The 20,185-nt window shown below is 39.1% G+C and overlaps 1 protein-coding gene and 2 long non-coding RNA genes across 6 annotated transcripts in view; 2 read left to right on the top strand and 1 right to left on the bottom strand.

Moving 5' to 3' along the window:
* Positions 1–819: 819 nt before the first annotated feature.
* Positions 820–7,851, top strand: LOC141376794 (uncharacterized). Its single transcript, XR_015504063.1, has 3 exons — positions 820–947; positions 6,688–6,869; positions 7,311–7,851. It is a non-coding gene; the product is annotated as an uncharacterized LOC141376794 (long non-coding RNA).
* Positions 7,852–8,152: 301 nt separating this feature from the next.
* Positions 8,153–16,063, bottom strand: LOC137496866 (uncharacterized). 4 transcript variants are annotated; one of them, XR_015504023.1, is made up of 10 exons: positions 14,185–16,063; positions 12,290–13,027; positions 11,513–12,118; positions 11,216–11,313; positions 11,064–11,114; positions 10,180–10,561; positions 9,920–10,096; positions 9,558–9,712; positions 9,264–9,419; positions 8,153–9,167 (listed from the first exon to the last, which is right to left on the bottom strand). XR_015504023.1 is itself a non-coding variant. In XM_087276144.1 (9 exons), exons 1-8 carry the CDS (start codon positions 14,342–14,344, stop codon positions 9,594–9,596), a joined length of 2,331 nt encoding a protein of 776 aa, XP_087132270.1. In that variant the 5' UTR covers positions 14,345–16,063; the 3' UTR covers positions 8,153–9,419; positions 9,558–9,593. The 4 variants fall into 4 exon arrangements, 2 of the variants coding, with proteins under 2 accessions (XP_087132270.1, XP_087132269.1); XR_015504022.1 differs by having other exon boundaries at positions 9,583–9,712; XM_087276144.1 differs by having other exon boundaries at positions 8,153–9,419.
* LOC141376795 (uncharacterized) overlaps positions 14,428–20,185 on the top strand; it is an 11,051-nt gene continuing 5,293 nt past the window's right edge. The window contains exons 1-4 of the long non-coding RNA XR_015504062.1: positions 14,428–14,533; positions 17,308–17,824; positions 17,939–18,026; positions 18,141–18,652. This is a non-coding gene — a long non-coding RNA (uncharacterized LOC141376795). The remainder of the gene's footprint in view (positions 14,534–17,307; positions 17,825–17,938; positions 18,027–18,140; positions 18,653–20,185) is intronic.

Here is a 20,185-nt window from a genome sequence, read left to right as displayed (position 1 = left end):
AAGGAATATATGGAAATGAAATGGCTGATAAACTGGCAAAGGAAGCATTAAAAAGTAATACATTAGATGTTGGGGTTCCCTTAGGAAAATGTGAAATTAAATCTATTATTAAAGAAAATATTAAGAAAGAATAGCAAGGAATAAAAATATAGCAAAGACAAAAAGAAATGTGTATGGTAGGAACTGAAAGGAAGAAATTATATTAACTAGACTGAGGCTTGGACACACTGGATTAAATTCAACTATGTCAATACTAGGAGTTACAGAAGATGATTTATGTGATCATTGTGGAGTAAGAGAAACCGTAGAACATGTTATGTTTGAATGCAGGAAATATATACAAGAGAGGAGGGAATTAACAGAAAATTTAAACAATAATGGACATAAAGATAAAAACTTAGAATATATATTAGGGATAAACGTTAATAGGGATAGTTTAGGGTATAGGGTATTAATACAATATCTATATAGCACAGGACTGAGCGAAAGAATATAATAAATAATTTAAATTAAAATGTATTAAGGACCCGGAGGGACTAAGACTGGAAGCTGGAGGAGCTGAACACGCAGTGCCAGCTGACAGCTGAGTCCTGATGGTGAAATTTAGGTAAGCATATATATAATAGATACAGATATTGATATGAACTGTAGGTGGCGGCATGTGCACAAAACACCAGCCCCGCCAATAAAACAAAAGAAAAAGAACTATTAAACACTACAACAGTATTTTAAACAATAATAACAAACGCCAGGCGGTCATTGTATTGTTTGCGAGGTATTAGATACAGTGAGTTTATCTTGAGTGAGTTTTTGACCGTAGTAACGTTAAGTTACCTGAAAAAAACATAACTTTAACTTCGTGTAACTACATTAATGAATTCTCTATTTCAGCACAACACTGAGATGAAGGCGAAGTCATCATGAAAAGTTAAACGTTGAACGTTAAGGTAAGCTCTGGTCTTCAAATAGTCATTATGACTAAGCTAACAATATGGTTACATTTTTTTTAATTGTAAGTTATTTATTTAAACTAAACTCTTAATGAAACAAGTCTTAACTGTTTTATTAAATGGACCTGATAATAAAATTCAGTTGAATTCTTTTAAGCTAACGTTAATATTAACATAATACATATTAATTGTCTTTCTCTCTGGTAATGTTAATGAGGTTGATGTATAGTGTCATTAATTGTACATTTTATTTTTGGTGTTCTGGTGTACCTGAGGTGAGTGTACATTCTGAGTACACAGATATAACCCAAAGTTATTTTCACTATATATATAAAAACGATACAACATAAATATTTCTTACTGCAATGCTTCATTTGTGTTTGATGCAAACCATAAATTTATTTTTCATAAAGTAATAGTCAGACTTTTTATAGCAGATTACTCGCATTCAAGCACATTCAAGGCAGTATGATAATGAGAAATGTTATTCATTGTTAGGATTATTGTCATCATCTTCATCATTAATATTTTATAATTAATAGACATTTGTTTTGGAGTAATTGCAAAAATATTATTGAGTCATCACAGCATTAGTTAGATAGTTGTTTCTGGTTTTTGTTAGTCCTAATTGATGTTGTTTTCAAATGCAATATACCCGTTAATATACAATTTGCAGTGGTCTCATTCATTTTTGGTGGGTGCTCCTTCATTTTTTCTGATGCTCATAAATATTTTAAGTTGGGAGCACCGGTGCCACCAAGTAAAACTTAATTTCGAGCCCTGACATGCGGAATTTATCAGCACAATTCAGCACGGTTGTGTTATGCCTCGTTTCCACTGACTGGTACAGTACGGTACGGTTCGGGTCGGTACGGGTCACCTTTATTAGGCTTGCGTTTCCACCACAAAGGGTACCTTTTTGGTGGGCGTGGTGTATGATAAAGTTTAACTCGACGCCATGCTCGCTCGAATAAATGTCTACAGTAAAGCTGTACGGGTCATTCATATATCATAATGAGCAACACTTCTCATAAAACAGATGCTTTATAGACATAAATACTTGTTTATAAATGTTTATTACTAACTTTATTAACTGCAGATCAATGACAGTGCGAAATAGGCTACTGTAACGTCTGTAAATATATAAAATAAATGCAACGTATGAACACATACAGCCCCTTACAGTCGCCGATATATTATTAATTATATTTAACTCTATTAACATTTAGTATTTATTTGAGTTCAAAAACACACGCAATATAGCCCACAGTTAGCGCAAACCTCTCATCTGTGTCTGTAATCTTCACCAGCACATGTAATCTCTGTTAGAGAGTAATTTTGCCATTCCCAGTTCATAATAATCTAAAAGACGAAGTAAACATGGCAGTTTGTTCATGATTCAGGTTGCTAAAACAATTTGACGGCTTCTCTTTTTTTTTCCGTGTTTCACTCCCGCTTCACTCTCGGCTTGGCCTTTTTTTTTCTGAATGGATCAGATGACGGAGACACTTCAATAATCACACTCACGTTATTATCATCAGCTCAAGAAGTTTGTTATATCAAATATAGAAGCGATCGCAAGCTCCCGGAAGAAAGCGAATACCGCTCGCACTTTCAGACGGGCTCATAAAACAACAATAGGACACGGCAGATTTTTCTTGTGTGTCTGTTCATCGAGACGACGACAAGGTTTGTTTGAGCCCGGGTCATCCCATTATTATATGCTTATATATTTTCATGTAATGTCTCGGCTTTGAAAAAAACATGGCGGTTCTATTGTTTACGTTCCATGTAGCTCCACAAGCTCGTGACGTATCTCTGTAACCAATCAGCGTTCAGCTGCACGTGTAGCTCTACCCTTTGTCCCGTTTGGTACTCTTTCGAAAGGGTGCCGAAAAAGTGATACGGTTTGGTTCGGTACGCGTTTTGACAGTGGAATTAAAGCGTACCGAACCGTACCATATCAATCAGTGGAAAAGGGCCATTACCATGCCAAGAATTCCGAGCCGAGAAATCTTTGTAATCGTGCCGTGCCGTTCCAGGCTGAGTGGAGAAACAACCGTAACTGCACCGAACTGTTCTTGGAAGACCGACTATTGACAGATAACATGACATGACATTAATGACATTAATTAAAAAATATGGACCAAGGCACACTGTAACACCTTGATTAATCCCTCTGCTTTACTTAAATATGTTATCTGCAATATGCTAATTCCATTTGAAAATATAGTACATTTATGCCACTACAGTTGCAGCTCGTGCAAGTCATACAGGAAGTAATTTTTTTTTAAAGTTATTAAAAAAGGTAGTAACAGGTATTAAATTCAACTCAAGTTCTGTATATACCCTGCCAACCTCTCTCCCTGGACTTGCAGTCTGGGCCCCAGAGGCCCACTTGCCTTCCAAATAAGGGGTCCCTGACCCCAGCAAGCTACCCAGAGGCCAACTTCTCTCCCTGGACTTTCAGTGTTGGCCCCAGAGGGCCCCTTACCCTCCACCTAAGGGGTCCCTGTCCCCAGCAAGCTACTCATGGGCCACCCTTTATCCCAGGACTTGCAGTCTGGGCCAAAGAGGGCCCTTTTACCTCCACCTAAAGGGTCCCTGCCTCAAGCAAGCTACCCAGGGGCCAACCTCTCTCACAAGACTTGCAGTCTTGGCCCCAAAGGGCCCCTTGCCCTCCTCCTAAAGGGTCCCTGCACCCATCAAGCGACCCATAGGCAATCCTTTATTCCTGGACTTGCAGTCTGGGCCCCAGAGGGCCCCTTGCCTCCACCTAAAAGGTCACTGTTCCCAGCAAGCTACCCAGGGGCCACCCTTTATCCCAGGACTTGCAGTCTGGGCCCCTTGCCTTCACCTAAAGGGTCCCTGCCCCCAGCAAGCTACCCAGCGGACGACCTCTCTCCCAAGACTTCCAGTCTGGGCCCCTTGCCCTCCACCTAAAGGGGTCCTTGCCCCCAGCAAGCTACCCATGGGCCACCCTTTATCCCTGGACTTGCAGTCTGTGCCCCAGAGGGTCCCTTGCCCTCCACCTAAGGGGTCCCTGCCCACAGCAAGCTACCCATGGGTCACCCTAAATACCAGGACTTGCAGTCTGCGCCCCATAGGGCCCCTTGCCCTTTCCCTAAAGGGTTCTTGCCCACAGCAAGATACCCAGGGGCCAACCTCTCTCCCAGGACTTGCAGTCTGGGCCACAGATGGTCCCTTGCCCTCCACCTCCCTGCCCCCAGCAAGCTACCCAAGGGCCAACCACTCTTACAGGACTTGCAGTCTGGGCCACATAGGGTACCTTGCCCTCCACCTTAAAGGTCCCTGCTCCCAGCAAGCTACCCATGGGCCAACCTCTCTCCCAGGACTTGCAGTCTGGGCCCCATAGGGCCCCTTGCCCTCCAACTAAAGGGTCCCTGCCCCCAGCAAGCTACCCATGGGCCACCCTTTATCCCAAGACTTGCATTCATGGCCCAGAGCGTCCCTTGCCCTCCACCTAAGGGGTCCCTGCCCACTGCAAGCTACCCATGAGCGACCCTTTATATAAATGCTCATATTATAAAGATATGGTGGGGGGAAATGTAATTTAATGCAGTGCTTCTTGTACAATCTGTAATATTGTACAAAGTGTAATATCCACTTTAAATCGGATATCACTCAGCTAGTGGAGATCGCTCATTTTTAAAGAAAACAGACCTTAAACGCACCGGATTTTGCATTGGCATTCAATTCGCCGGAAGCGCTTAACCCAGGTTACTGGCAAATTAAAAGTCCTATTAGCATGCTTCGGCATATACCCCATAGGCCTAAACATGTTTGATTCTCCTTCCTATGTTGAAAACAAAAGATGTTTGTAAGATTGCTGGAAAGCTGTATCCATTGATTTCCACAGTATTTTTTTCCTGCTATAAAAGTTGTTACACCACACCAACTGCGTCTAAATCCCTTCACTGCACTTGATCCGCGATATAAAGATCATTACAATGCGGAAATAAAGCAGCGCGCAGTGCCGCGCACATAAAACGATACAGACCTCGAGGGATGCGGAGAGACCTTTTTTCGCCATCGCACGCGCAATGATAGCTCATAGCACAGAAGCAACTCGTAGACGTTTGCCTACAGGCTGCATTAGCAGCGCGCACCTTATCTCTGTCTGTTCTAGTTACCTATCTAGCTTTCTATTTTTCTTTTCATCTGCACCAGGGCCCGCACTAACTTCATCACGTTTAGTGTTTCCTTAACCTGCAACTATATTTATTTGACAAATAATATATCATGAAGAACTGTACTGTATGCTTCTCAAGCTTTATGAGAAGTGTCATTCAAGTCTTTTCAGGTGATCTCAGATGACAGTCACCAGTGTTATCATGTCATTTAGTTTTTGATTGTTAGCATGTTGTAGGCCTTTGTAATAATAATTATACAATATAGTTATAATGACACATATACATGATCAAACTAGTGTGTCTAAACTAGTTTTAAATTAGTTTGTTTTTGTAGTTTGGGCCAAAACAAATATTTATTGCATTTTTAATAGTTCAAGTTTATTTAATTGCCTATATAAAAATCAGTGGATATTATCAATCCATTTATTGTATAAAATAAAATTGCTATCTTTTACTGTAATAAGTCCGCATCCCCAGAAGTGATTAAGGTTACACAGTCATAGCCATACATGCGAAGCAATTTATATGTATGTGGAAAAAGTGAAGCACTATGAATATATATTTAAAATAAAATATCAGATCTCTGTGTGGTGCACTGGCTGATGTCAGACTCCTTGTGCAAACAAAAATCTTTCAGAAAAATTACAATTAATAGCAAAATGTATTCGAAAACATAGACATACTATTGAAAATTCATACATAGTTCATAAGAGTCAAACTTCTGTGGTTATTTTGGTTAAAGTAACCTAAAAGTGATACAAAAGTAGTGTAATGCATTTCTGAGATATTAATATAGTATTGTAAACAAATTCCAAAAAAAAAAAAAAATGACAGAAATCTTTAATATATATAATGTATTACATTTTGGAAGTACCTGTAACTTGCCCAACTGAGTTCGTAACATTGCTAATGTTCGTTAGCACAAAGATTAGATATTAACAGGGATGCGGAGCAAAATTGTTTATGCACAACGGGCTATATGCACAGCTAGAGTTTTAAAGCCAACGATAAACCTCCGGTGATAGCTTAACGTGAGTATTTTAAATTTAACCAGGTTGTTTTAACAGCATCAATGTTGTAATGTAATTACAATACATACAGTTAAATAGACTTAAGCATTCATTTAGTTGTTCAAGCGTAAAATTAGATGAATGATGGTGTAAGCACTAGCGCTATACTGCTGCTAATCTTTATTGTACCCTATTTGTACTGTGTTTATACTTTATTGTATTACATTTTTTCAATTGTATTTTATTTGACCGCAGTTATACTTCTATATACTGCTGTTGTACTGCAGTTTTACTTTAGTTATTTTTGTAAGGGTTTGTTTAAAGGCTCCAGCATATATTGACTCACTGAGAAGTTGATAGAAATATGGTGAACTCATTCATGCTGAGCACTGTATGACAATGGGTCAGACTATATCTGTCGGTTTTTGAAGTAATTAGCATTTCCTTTAATGAAGTTTAATGCTTAATGTGGCTTAATGCATCAAAACTGTTTTTAAAAGACCAAACTTAGTGTAACCAGACATCTCTAGTTCATCTGACTCCGTCCTATGACTCCATCCTCTTTTGTTCCAGCGACCCCAATCAAGATAGTCAGACATGCCAGTGACAGCAAAACTCCAGCAATCGACAGAAAGGAAGAACAAACACTTGGAGAAACCAGACTCAGCCCGGCCAACAAACAGCAGTTTTCCACTGGCCGAATGAAATGAGCAGAGCTGCAGTTTGGCCATGAGAGAGCATCCATTGGTATTATTGTCAGTAAAATAACATTTTAGATGTCTTTATTTAGATTTGCTCAGTAAAATATATTTTATAGATATCTTTAATCACAACATATATATTGCTTGAACATGATCTTTACTTTACTGATTTTCAGCATCAAAGTAAAATCACTCATTTTGACTCATACAGTGTATTTTTGGCTACTGCAAGACTGATGAACTGCAGGTACCATTTGACTAGATATCTGTCAGTAGTGATACACAAATAAACAAGGAGGACGTATAAATCACTTCATTTATTTTGAGCAATATTGTTTTCCTTATTCCTTTACATTCACACATTTAAATTGAGGACAGAGATGTATTTAAAAGTTATTGCTGTTACTTCTAAAAGATGCTGTAATGGAATTGACTGGTGTCTTGTGTTTCTTTCAATACTGATTGAACATGTTTCTCTTTTATCTATTATTTTAGTAGATTTTGTCTTGATGTTGCTGGAAAATGAAGAACAGACAAGAACTGGACAGATTGTGATGGCAGTAACTTTGAGGAGAACAGCTGCTTCTACAAGCGACAGCCCAAATCAGACTGAGATCATCATGAGACTGTTCTTCCAGGCCTGAACCCAGAGCTGCTTGTGTTCCCAATGTTTGACCTATGCTGTGTATCTGCTTGGCATCTAAACAGTAGACTTGAGGAATTCAAGAACTTTTCTTGGAGCCGTATACATGAAAGCTGTCAAACACAGTCCAGTTACTCAAGTCTAAACTGCTGCTTTAAACTCAGATTGTCAAAAGTTTGAACAGTCTCAAAGGGTGGTCTGCAATCTTGACTGTACCAGGGGGGAAATATTTGTTGTATTAGTATATGAGATTGTAGTATAAAACAACATATTGTCTAACAGTAAAACCTTCTCTGTGGTTCCATTTGGCTAAACAGGCTCCACAAACTAGTGTTAAATCATAGTAAACATAGTATATTGCACTACTGATTTGTCAAATAAATTCCTTCAGCTAATAATGAATAATCTGTCATCTTTTACTCAGCCCTTACTATGAGTTTCTTCTGTTATACACAAAAGAAGATATTTTGAAAAATGCTGGAAACCTGTAACTATTGACTTCCATTGTATTTGTTTTCCTACTGTAGACATCAATGGTTACAGATTTTCAGATTTGTATCTTCTTCAGTGTTCAACAGAGGAAAGAACCTCATAGGTTTAGACGCACTTGAGTGGAATGTTGAGGGAGAACTGTCTCTTTAATTGAGTAAGGAGTCATTTACAAAACTCACAGAAATGATGATCAGAGCTTCAGTTTGATTCACAGGATTTTATTTGAATTGTTAACAATATACAAAAGCAGTTCATCACAAAACAATTCAAAGAACAATTCATTACAAAACAATCATGAACACTTAATTATAAAACAATCAGTCTCTCTTATGACAGAACACCAGATTCATTTATGAGGTAGAAAATAGTTGAGCAGATCTTTGATGACATTTTAGAGGAGAAAACTGTGACAGCACTGGATTTCCTGATGGAGTTTTATCATTAATTCAGTTCAATTCATCTTCATTTCTATATTAAAGCAGCTTAACATAGAAGTAAATTGAAACGGTGTCAGTCCAGTTTTCACAGTTGGAGTTCAGTTCAGTTCAGTCCAAACACTGAAGAGCAAATCCATCGATGCGCAGCTTTACAAGTCCCAACCAAGCAAGCCAGCGGCGACAGTGGCGAGGAACAAAACTTCACCGATTGACAAAAGTGAAGGAAAAAACCTCGAGAGAAACCAGGCTCAGTTGGGTACGACCATTTCTTCTCTGGCCAAAGGTCTTGTGCAGAGCTGCGGTCACGGCACCATTAATTACCATTATTGTCATTAATTACTCACCTCATGTCCTTAGTTATTTTCATGTTTAGTTCATATTGAGAACACAAATTAAAACATTTGAGATTAAATCTGAGAGCTCTCTGACCCTCAAACCGCACATTCAGAAGAGCCTAGTGCACTGTATGTGTGTCGCACTGCTGACGTTTAACTCAGAGGCCTGCGCGACTTCCTCTCATTTAAACAAAGCGTGGGCACATCTGAGGTAAACGTCAGCAGTGGACACACATACAGTGCAGGACAGAGCTCTCATGGTTTGATGGTTTGATTTCATCTCAGATATTTTAATTTGTTTTCTAAAGATGAGGAAAGGTGTCAGGGGTTAGGAGCTACAGCTGTAATTTTGAAGCAAAACTTCAATGCAGAAAGAAAAACACAAAAATAATGAAACAGAAATAAGGACTTCAGAAGTGCTGTGCTGCACTGTGTGTGTGTCGCACTGCTGATGTTTAACCCAGAGGCCTGCGCGACTTCCTCTCATTTAAACAAAGCGTGGGCACATCTGAGGTAAACGTCAGCAGTGCGACACACATACAGCGCAGGACAGAGCTCTCATCAACACACGTCATGAACTGACACTGAAGAAAAGTAGGGGTTTGGATTGACATGAGGGAGTAATTAATAACTTTAACAGTCTTGTGAAATTTCTGGAAATGCTGCTCTCCTCTTTTTCTTGCTTCTTTATTGTTTTCTAAAATGAAGAAAAACAGAAATAACACAAAGTTATTTAAGCAGTGATATGAAGGGCTGTCAAATAAGACTTGTGACTCTAAAAGAGCAGAAGAGAAAACAGGAATAGCATGAAGCAAAGAAAGAAATGAAGATGTACATTTGTGCTCGGTGTATTCCTCTACCTCCTCTTGTCTTACAGCTCCACAGGATCTGGGGTCGTTGGATTGAACCATTGGTGCTTTTCTACCTGATGTAACATCAGCCGTTTAACTGGATCACGGACTAAACACTGGGAAATCAGGTCCTGGCATTCTGAAAAGTGACACAGAGAGTGTGAAATATATCTGCATACTCAAGATCCATGAACGTGTTTAAATCTTACTACATCAAATTACAAAACATCCACAATTAAATAACGTTAATATCTACAGTAACCATTATATTTAATCCTTTTTTACTCGTGACTGACATATTTTATTCTGTCACTGAGGCTGAGATTGTTCAGAGGTGTCCGCTTACCTGTAGATAACCTGGAGTGCATCGTAATTGAGCCAAACATTGTTGATTGTCTGTCATAAAAAGCCATTCGTCCATGCATTATTTCATAGAGCACGAGGCCTATCGTCCAGACGTATGCTGGGTTAGCATGGAATGCGCGACGACTATAAACCTCAGGTGGCGTGTAAAATCCAGCTCCTGTAAGAGAGACGTGTTCAGAATTCAGTCATTTCATAAGACAACAGTGTGAGCAAAGAAACAAACACAAAATGCCAACTCACCTCGATATTGATCGCTGTTGAAAGGCTTGTGGGTAATTGGCTGAGCACAACCAAAGTCGATCAATTTGAGCTGTAATCGGGGTTTAGTCACCAGGATGTTCTGTGTGTGTATATCGCCATGGAAAACTCCACGCTCAGCGCAGAACATTATAGCTTGGATCAATTGACGCATTAACCAGCGTGCTCGGTTTTCTTCAAGCTCAAAGATATCTGTGATGTACTCAAACAAGGTCTTGCATGACTTTGCGTACTCCAGAATGAGAACGAAGTTGTCCTCATTCTCAACCCAGTTGTATAATTCGATGATGTTTGGACATTGTGGAGCATTCATCAACTTAAGCATCATTGCCACTTCCGCAAGCACAGGTGTGGAATGACCATCCTAGAAAAAAAAAACAGATTTCAAAGATATTACCAAAGCAGAAAGACATAAAGTACAGAAACAAAAACTTCTCTGAGGCTGAGCACATGCACACAACAGCACAAGCTCTCTTCAGCACTATTGAAGACATGAATGAATCAACTACACTCTAATAAATCAAGCACATCCCATCCTGCAAAAGGCACGCTACATGATTTTACTGATGTCCACGTGAAACTGAGCTTTGTGTAGAAATGAATGCAGACTGCTTTACAACGGGCCGGGATATGACGCAATGATCATTTTTATCTCCATTAATGTGAAATGAATTTTCATTCACTCCACAGCCCTACATTCATGTGTTTAAAAATTTGTCTCTGGATTTATTTCTTCTGCTGAACACAAAAGAAGATATTTTTAAGTATGTTGAAAACCAGTAAGGTGGTCCAGACAGGTACGAGACAAGTGAAGAATGAGTAAATGGTCTGCTCATTTTCATTGTTGTGTGAATTATTCAACTTACTATGTTGAGATAACGTTCGTCTTCTTTCTTGTTGATAAACTTCAGGGCAACCTGCGGAAGAAAAAACAACAAATTAAATTAAAACCAACAAATTATTAATAATAAATAATCAGGAGGAAAATGTTGACTGAATTTAAAAACCAGTTCTCTACCTTTTCACGTTTACGACGTTTGTTTGATGCCACAAACACCTGGCCAAAAGCTCCTTCTCCAATCAAGTTTTCTACTTCAAAATGAGACAGATCAAATCCTGAAACAGAAAAAAGCACAGAGATTTACTTGGATTGTTTGGTATAAAACAGATCAAATAAATGACTAATAAATCCTTTAAATCTGAATCTAATGCAATGAGATGAAAGCAGTAACTTCCATCAGAATTGCAGGAGTAAATTGATTACTAATTTATAATAATTATGAATTACAGAAAATAGAAGGAAATGATGACTTACTACAAGGGGGCCCAGAAGCCTCTTTAGGCTCCTCAGGAGCCGGGCCTGGCAGACATACTGACTCAGGGTCAGCGGGTTCAGCGATTTCAGGCATAATTTCAACAGGCACTGCCTCAAGGTCTGCTTCATGCTCCAGCTCTGGCTCCGACTCTGGCCTGAGCTTGGGCTCATACTCTGTTGCTGACTTCGGCTCGGGCTTGGGCTCGGTCACGGGCACGGGCACGGGCACAGGCTCTGACTCTGGCTCTGATTCTGGCTCTGACTCTGGCTCTGACTCTGGCTCTGACTCTGACTCTGGCCTGAGCTTGGGCTCATACTCTGGTGCTGACTTGGGCTTGGGCTTGGGCTCGGGCTTGGGCTTGGGCTCGGGCTTTGGCTCGGGCTTGGGCTTGGGCTCGGGCACGGGCTCTGGCTTTGACTCTAACTCTGACTCTGGCTCGAGCTCTGGCTCTGGCTCTGGCTCAGACTCTGGCTCGGGCTCTGGCTCAGGTTGTGGTGTAAGATGCTGGACTATATCTGTGTCACAGCACAGGAAAGGGCGCGTTGCAGCCTTCCATACTCTCTTAAAGAAAGCAGAGACTCTTTTCCTTCCTTTCTTGGGTTTTTCTAAAATGAAGAAAACAATCAGAAACATCTCCATGAACAGAGCTGCAGCTACTAAATAATACACAACCAATAGTACAACAAATGACACTGTCAGATTTACAAGCTAAAAACAACAAAGCATAAAAATAACAGATGGCAGAAATAAAATGAACCAAATTCAGGGTAACTCACCATCAGTCCCATCAATTTTAGAGGGGTCTTGAACAGACGGAGGTGACTCAGGACAGGCCGAATCTGCATCCGTCATTTTCTTAATATTGGTGAGGCCATGGACACTGATTGGCTGAGGATCTTCCCAGATCTGGCCTGGCAGACACACCAGCTCAGTGTCAACATGACCTGTGAGGGCCGTTGAGGACTCAGGACGGGCCGGATCTGCTGTTTGCTTGATCCTGGAGGGGCCTGGAACACTCAACGGCTGAGGATCATCACAGATCTGAACTGGCGGACGCATCTGCTCAGGGTCAACATGATCTGCGACGGTCGTTGGCTTGATCCTGGATGGTCCTGGAACAGCCAACGACTCCAGACGGTCGCAGACCTGGACTGGCAGACGCATCGGCTCAAAGTCAACATGACCTGTGAGGGCCGTTGAGGACTCAAGACGGGCCGGATCTGCATTCGGCACATCTGCTGTTTGCTTGATGCTGGAGGGGCCCGGAACACTCAACGGCTGAGGATCTTCACAGACCTGGCCTGGCTGCCACGCCGGCTCAAGGTCTGCATGTGCTGCGACAGTCCTGGAGGGACCTGGAACAGGCAGATGCTCGAAATCGTCGATATCCGACTGTGGTTCAAAGGGAACCACTCTATTCCGGTCACAGCAATGGAAAGGGCGTTTTGCAGCCTTCCATGCTCTCTTAAAGAAAGCAGAGGCTTTATTCCCTTTCCTCCCTTTCTCTGGGTTTTCTAAAGTAAAGGAAATGAACAGGGAAATATTAGAAAACTCTTTAACCACAGGTTTAAAATAGACAAACTGCTGAAAATTATACAAAAGACATAAGACATACAAAAGACAACCACACAAAAGAAACAACAATAATAAATGTACAATTATAAAAGAAAATGTTTGAAAACTAAAATTAATTATGTGGAACTGCAAATCATGTATGTAAAATGATGTAAAATGACAAACACGAGCTGACAAATAGTCGGTAATTCATAAGTCCATATTAGACACCAGGAAAAATCCTATAAGCAACTGTTTAGCAAAAATAAACATTTCACTCCTGCTCACACAAAATGCAAACTATTATAATAACTGATTTTGAGGCAGTATTCTGAGTTTTACCAGTTATAGTTTGAGCTATTTAACAATCACCATCACAATGTTTAATCAAATTTATGTGGCTTTTTATTTTTTGTCAGTGGGTGCTACATATACATTCTTCCTCAAACACCACTTCTCCACCACAAAAATCTAATGAAACTAAATCGACAATTTTTAGCTTTCCATTAGCAATCGTCAAACTCAAAGAGAACAATTTCTCTCGCTCTGGAGCTTCAGTTAATAAATCTGTGAGTAAATTACAACTTTAAACATTTAACCATCGGTCTTAGAAATACAAATGAAAAAAGAAGTCTTGCTCCAGAACTTCAGTTACAGAAACAGCTCTAGACATTTATTAATTCATCCGTGCTTGAACAAATAAAGACTTAAATATAATATACTCACTTAGTTTGCTAAAATATAACAAATATTCCTCCACACTATCAAAAATAAGAAAATTACTGTGCAAGTTTACACATAGGATATAAATTAAAGTATTATTAAAATGATTTTATTAGAAACGTTAACTAGGCACAATTTCTGTTGAGTGGAAATTAAAAAACTTAAAAAGCCAGAATGTCAATACATAAAATAACAGCAGGGCTCAATCACAAAGTCATAAAATATACAATATCATAACTACACAAAACAATTACAAACAGGAGAGGTTGAATATTTGCCTATTAAGTCAGTAAGTCGCCTTATATGGCGATTTATTATGATTATTGTTGTTATTATTATACTTTTTATTAAATAATACGTGGAAATACACCGTTTTTGTAAACTCTCATCTCACCTGTTGGGCTTCTCATCATGGTAGGAGGTGTAGGAGAAGCCATCGTGTCACTCTGATGATTATCGTTGACAAATACAGGCTTAATCAAATTAAGTCGAGTAAATAACGCAGCTGACATGTTATTTGCCATTTGATGTGCAAAACAAGTCGCTAAAGTCATTAAATCAATGTTTAACGTTACTGTACTCCTTCGTTTGTAACTGAGGAATTTCTAGACTGTATTCTTTTCTATGACGTAACGGCATTCTATTTATGTCATCATCGGTGAGGTGAGATGTGCGGGTTGATCCAAGATGGCGCTCTGCACGGTCAAGTTTTGTTGAGCTCCACAACTCAAGTTGCTTTTCTTGTAAGATAATAAAAATTTATAACACATAATGTGTGACATATACCGCGATGAAAGCTTCAGCAATTACTGTCAAATTCTATCAGCATAAACTGCAGCTGTACGAGCAGCACCAGCGAAGATACATTCAGTATCCTTTACCAATAAAGTATACAAACATGTATTAAATGTATTTATCAATAAATTTACAAACATGTATTTATTTTTATATCACAGTCAATAATAAGTGGACATTTGAGCTTTACATGTAAAAGGTTGAATAAGAAATATGAAGGGTTGGGCTAAAATAGTCTAAATTATAAGTCCACAAGAAAAAAAAGAAAAGATTGATTAGGCAAATAACAAACTGGACAGCACAAATAACCTCACTAGAAATTAGCCATCGGAATAATAAAACAATAACAACAATAATAATTATAGTAATGTCTTTCCCTTTTTTATGCTTGTCTTGTAAATAAGTAAAATTCACTAATAATGACAATCATTATATTATCGCTAAAATATGATCATTATCAGTGGATTTGACTCATTATATAAAACTATTTAAAACGTGTTGATTTATGGACTGCTTTCGGTGCTGGAGACTTTAATCATCGTTTTGTGTTAAACAACAGCTGCCATTTGATATAAATTAAACATTGTAATTTAATCATTTTTGAGTATTAAAAAATAAAAACGAATTTAGTGAAATTAAATCATAATAAAACGAAAAAATACTTAATAAAAAACAAATTAAATAAAAGTAAAAAACTGAATGAGGAGAAAATGCTTCATGTTAGCCTAAAGATCGTGTAGTTGAACAGGACTAGTTGGCTTTTTTTGGCAGATGAAGGAAAGTCAGAACACATGTTTTATGCTTTTAGTAAACGTGTCGATTTATTTTGCACTTGTGTGTTTGGCTGTAAAAGCGCACCTAACAGTTACAGGTGTTTCTCTAGGCGCAGGTCAGATTTTCTCCAGGTCATCATTTATTTAATTTAATTTCATTTTGTGTAAAAAATACATTAATTAGACCTGTCCAGTGTCGTCTGGAGTGTGTCCCAGACCGCAATCTGAAATGGTTTGAGCAACTGGATTAATACCAGATCAGAATAAAGCGAATGAAGTGAGCAGATGTGCTGTGACAGTTGACGGCGGAGGACCCCGCTTGGTAGTAAAGCCTTTATTGGACAGTTATTTTCCAAAATTGTGGCACAGCAGTCAAAAAATAAATAAAAAAAGGGAGGTCATGTACGAGACAAATCAATAACGGCAAATATAAAGTTACAGGATGACCCGGCTAATGCAGCCAGCCTAGAACATGAACGGGACAGATTCTCATCTGTGAAAAAGTAACGTCAGCCTTACCCTGTTTGCCAGTCTTTTTGAACATATGTTCAATATTTTGCCCCAATGACGCTGCTGCCTGCTTTCTCTTCGTCTCTCTTGCTCTTTTCGACCCATAATAACGTTATTCCCTATGGATGTCGCATCAAAGATTCAAATGTCAGTTAAACTTAACGCTCAGTTATGTCACGTGACTCGCGTCACTTTGTGGCTTTGAGGCTCCATGGGATTCAAATTACTGGCCATAGTCATGTAAAAATTATATTTATTACAAAACAATAATAAAAAACACACAAATAATTAGACAAATTCTGGACCTTTTAGCCGTCGTTTAAACCACCCAGAGAGCTTCTGGTTACATGGAGAGCACCTATAATTATTATTCATGTTTGAAAATGCGTTAAAAGACAAAACGGAATGAAACAAACTTGTTTTAATTAAAAACTCTTTTCAAAAAAATAAATAACTATATACAGTTTAATCAATTACTTTCCAGACAGTGCAAAATACAAATAGTGCAAATAAAGACAGTGCAAAAAACGGACAGTGCAGAATACAGATGGTGCAAAATACAAATAGTGCAAAATCCAACGACAATGTAATTTTAAAAAAGGTGTCCACATAGTTGTAGGCAGTGTTTCAAGTAGGATTGGCTAAAGTGCAGTGCGTGCTACATATTGATGGTGTGCAGTGAGGGTATGGAAGAGTCTGTGTGTTAAGTGTTCATCAGCCTGATTGCCTGAGGGAAGAAGCTTTCCTTCAGCCGGCTGGTGCGTGATCGGATGCTGTGGAACCGTCTGCCTGAGGGTAGCAGAGAGAAAATTCTATGGCTTGGGTGGCTGGAGTCACTGATAATTCTCTTGGCTTTCCTCTTGCACCGCCTGGTGTACAGTATATCTCCTGAAGGCGAAGCTCACCTCCTATTACGCATCCTCCTATTATTCTCCATTCGTGAAATCTACAGGCATCATGAACTGCTTTCAGAACAGATTATTTTCTGAGAAACATATTTATTATTATTTACGCTAAATATGAGATTGACGATTCATGCTAAAGCAGGGCATTAGGAAAGGTCATGTGACTGACATTCCTGACGTCACTTCTCGCGTAAATGTTAGGCCCGTTGAGGGACGACTGCGTCAGTGCATATAAAAACAATCAAACCCATCGCAATCAGTTGGTTGAGAGACAAGGCGACTTTGTAGAACATTTCTGTGTGAATCCTGAGATTTCAGAATCTGTTTAAGGATTTCTGAGAGAAGACTAATTATAAAGACAACAACTTCTTTAATCAGTTTTTATTTCCGTTCTTGTTTTCTGATTATTTCCTTTAACATTTGTTTTGTTGAACTTTTTTCATTTTCACTTCGTTTTGTTTTTCTTTTTCCTTTTATTTACTTTGTTTTAAATGAATTTTCCTATTTTATCTGTATTTTCTTGCTTTATTGCAGGTTGGAGGAGATTGTCCATGTCCCACATGGGAGAAGAAAGAGGAAGCGAGTGTTTTTAATTCATCATTAGTATGTCACTGTATGATGCTGTACGATGTTTTACTAATATAAAAAATATCATCGAAGTTCACATGAAACAAAAAATTTATTAAAAATGTTTTGATGTTTGTCTTTATTCTTTAAAACAATTATAATGATGGAAACTGCAGAGTTGCTCAATAAAAACTGCAAGTTCCTTCTGAAAGTGTGATAAAAGTGAGCAGTAAAAGTGTTTTTGTGTGTGATTTGTATCTGAGCCTCAAGCCGTTCCAGACCCAGGAGTGCTGCTTTCACCCAGACAGCAGCTCTGGACACAGACACACGGGACGGCACCGCTGAGCCTCCTGGATATTTGGCTCCTCTGCCGTTACATTTGGCTGGTTCTGCATCACAGACCAGAAGAGCAGCAAAAGGCAAAGCAGCAGCCAGCAAACATCGTCCACCTCCTCCCAGAGACAGACCAAACGCTCTCACAGAGGTCAGCACAGCTCAAGTCTTCCAGATCTTATGGCTCAGTTAGGAAATGATTTGTCATTGAAGACACTGCAGCATGTTTTCTCTTCTTCATTTCTTGTGCTCTTCTGTGTTGCAGACTTGTACCTGAAGGGCCTGTTGCTTGGACGAAGTGGATTCGGCTCTGTGTTTCCGCAGGTCTGATCCGCAGGTCTGATGGACTGCCAGTAAGAGATCTTCTTCCCTCCTTCATTCAGACTTGCTTTAGAAATGTTGCTGTCAGTAAATGTCATGTGTCTTAATCAGGCAGGTGTGATTTACTCTGCTTTTTCTGTCTGCAGGTGGCCATCAAGTTCATGTCGCAGGATTGGACCCCCGAGACTGAAAGTTGTATGTTTTGGTGTGAATCTGTGGTGTTTGCAGTGTTTGATTCAGTCCTGGATACAATGGAGGGTTTGTCCTGCAGGACGGTCAGGGTCTGCTGCCGCTAGAGGTGGCACTGATGACCCGCGTCACTTCATCTCCTGCCTGCCCCAGTGTCCTGCAGCTGCTGGACTGGTTTGACCTTTCCAGGCGCTACGTCCTGATCCTGAAGCGTCCGCCTTCTAGAGCGTCCGGCTCCTTGCCAAGATGTCCGGAGCTTCTGTGAGAAGAACGTCTGTCTGGACGAGCGTCCGGCCAAGAAAGTGCTGGTGCAGCTGATCGCGGCACTGTAACACTGCGAGAGCAGCTGTGTCCTGCACCGGGACATCAAGCTAGAGAACCTGCTGATCTCCAGAGTCCCCGGACATCAAGCTGCTGGACTTCGGCTATGGAGATCTGCTGAAGCGCTCGGCCTACAAATACTTTACAGGTGGGTTTGAAAAAATATCCTGTATTTGATAAGAAAAACACAATCTCACTCAGTGTGCTACAGATTAACCACACTCTCTTTTAAGGGGTAACCTATGTAACCATCTTTTGACACCTTTAGGGATTCAATAGCACACAGGAACCTGATTTCCCAGTTCTTGGTTTGAGAAATATACTGAATGTTTAGGTGTGGTTGCTATTAATGCAGTAAAAACAAAAATCCTAAAATAAAATAAAATAAAGCGGTTCCTCTAAAATGTGTCCTTATGCTACAGAGTATAAATAAATACCAGCAAATATGTTTCTGATTATTTAAAGTATTTATTAGAAGCTGAGATTAAATAAATGATAATAAAAGAAAAAAGATTCAACACTCTACCACAACCACAATTGTGTTATGAAAAACAAAAAATAATAATAACAGAAAACAAAAAGTTGTGTGGAAATAAATAACAGTGTCCCTATCTGAGAGATTTGGTTTTAACCTCACAATAGAATAACAGTACTTTAAATCTTTTAATTTACAATTAGCACTTTTTTCTAGACAACTTGTGTGTACATAAATTAGTTATGAATTGGGATTTACTACAAATACAGGATTAATAAAACCGAAAGTCCCACAACAATCCCATTTCCCAAAATAAAATTGTCATTCGGTCCTTATGAACGATTCATGCCGATTAAAATCAACAGATTCAAACAAACAGCGTTTAAATAGTCCCAAACAGTCAAAGTTTTACACCTCATAAGACACAAATGTCACTCTTATGTGTGTTTGTTATTTGTTGGGGCCCAGTATCATTAATGCACATATACAAAAAATGGCACTCACCCTTAAGTTATGAAAGCGATCATCGACAGGTCCCCTCGGCAGAAACCAACATGCCTTGATGACACTTAATTTATATTAGGAGCTGAAGATGATCGAAATAAACAAGCACAGAGAATTTACCTGGAAATACGTTTTAAGTAGGGGCGCTCAATCGGCAGCTGCTGTCACTCAAAAGATTCCCCGCCCACCGCGAGAGTAGCTATGTTGCCGTCCGTCTTCTGTATAACATCCAAACTTTGGTCCGAAACACAAACAGAGCTTTAAGTTAACCAACACTGTGACATTCCCGCTAGCATCACTAAACGATGGTCAACTGGTTATATTCGGTTTTATTTTCTTTTTCTGCGACAGAACAGCAGTTTTCCCGTGCTCTCTTCTAATTGGCCAGCGTAGCCCGTCAATCAACTTTAGAGAAGACAGACATTGGTTCACGCTATTATTAAAGATTAATACAAAAATACATTTTCACCAAATATACAGATGAAAACAGACAAAATCAAACTGTTTACATTATTATTATTATTATTTTTTTTAACAAAAAAAGTTAGAAAATAAATGCAAACAAATTCTCTCTCAATATAGGTATAGACTTATTTGGTTGCACACCAATATCTGTTTAATAAAACTGTTTTGATTAACGTAAATGTATGAGACTGTATGATGATTATCAATTTCAAAAGTTAAAAATGATAAAAAAAAATC

Source organism: Danio rerio, chromosome 12, assembly GCF_052040795.2.
Source record: "Danio rerio strain M-AB ecotype USA chromosome 12, GRCz13ab, whole genome shotgun sequence".
Lineage (NCBI taxonomy): Eukaryota > Metazoa > Chordata > Actinopteri > Cypriniformes > Danionidae > Danio > Danio rerio.
Note: the sequence above shows the minus strand (reverse complement) of the source record. Positions and strands in the feature narration are given on the sequence as shown.

Bases quoted from the DNA above. Each gene is read 5' to 3' on its own strand.
- LOC137496866 (XM_087276144.1), bottom strand. From the start codon at position 14,344: ATGACTTTAGCGACTTGTTTTGCACATCAAATGGCAAATAACATGTCA. The intron at 13,028-14,184 runs GTGAGATGAGAG...CCTTTACTTTAG, and splicing joins CATGATGAGAAGCCCAACAG to AAAACCCAGAGAAAGGGAGG. The intron at 11,115-11,215 runs GTAGAGAACTGG...TTTCTTCCGCAG, and splicing joins AACGTCGTAAACGTGAAAAG to GTTGCCCTGAAGTTTATCAA.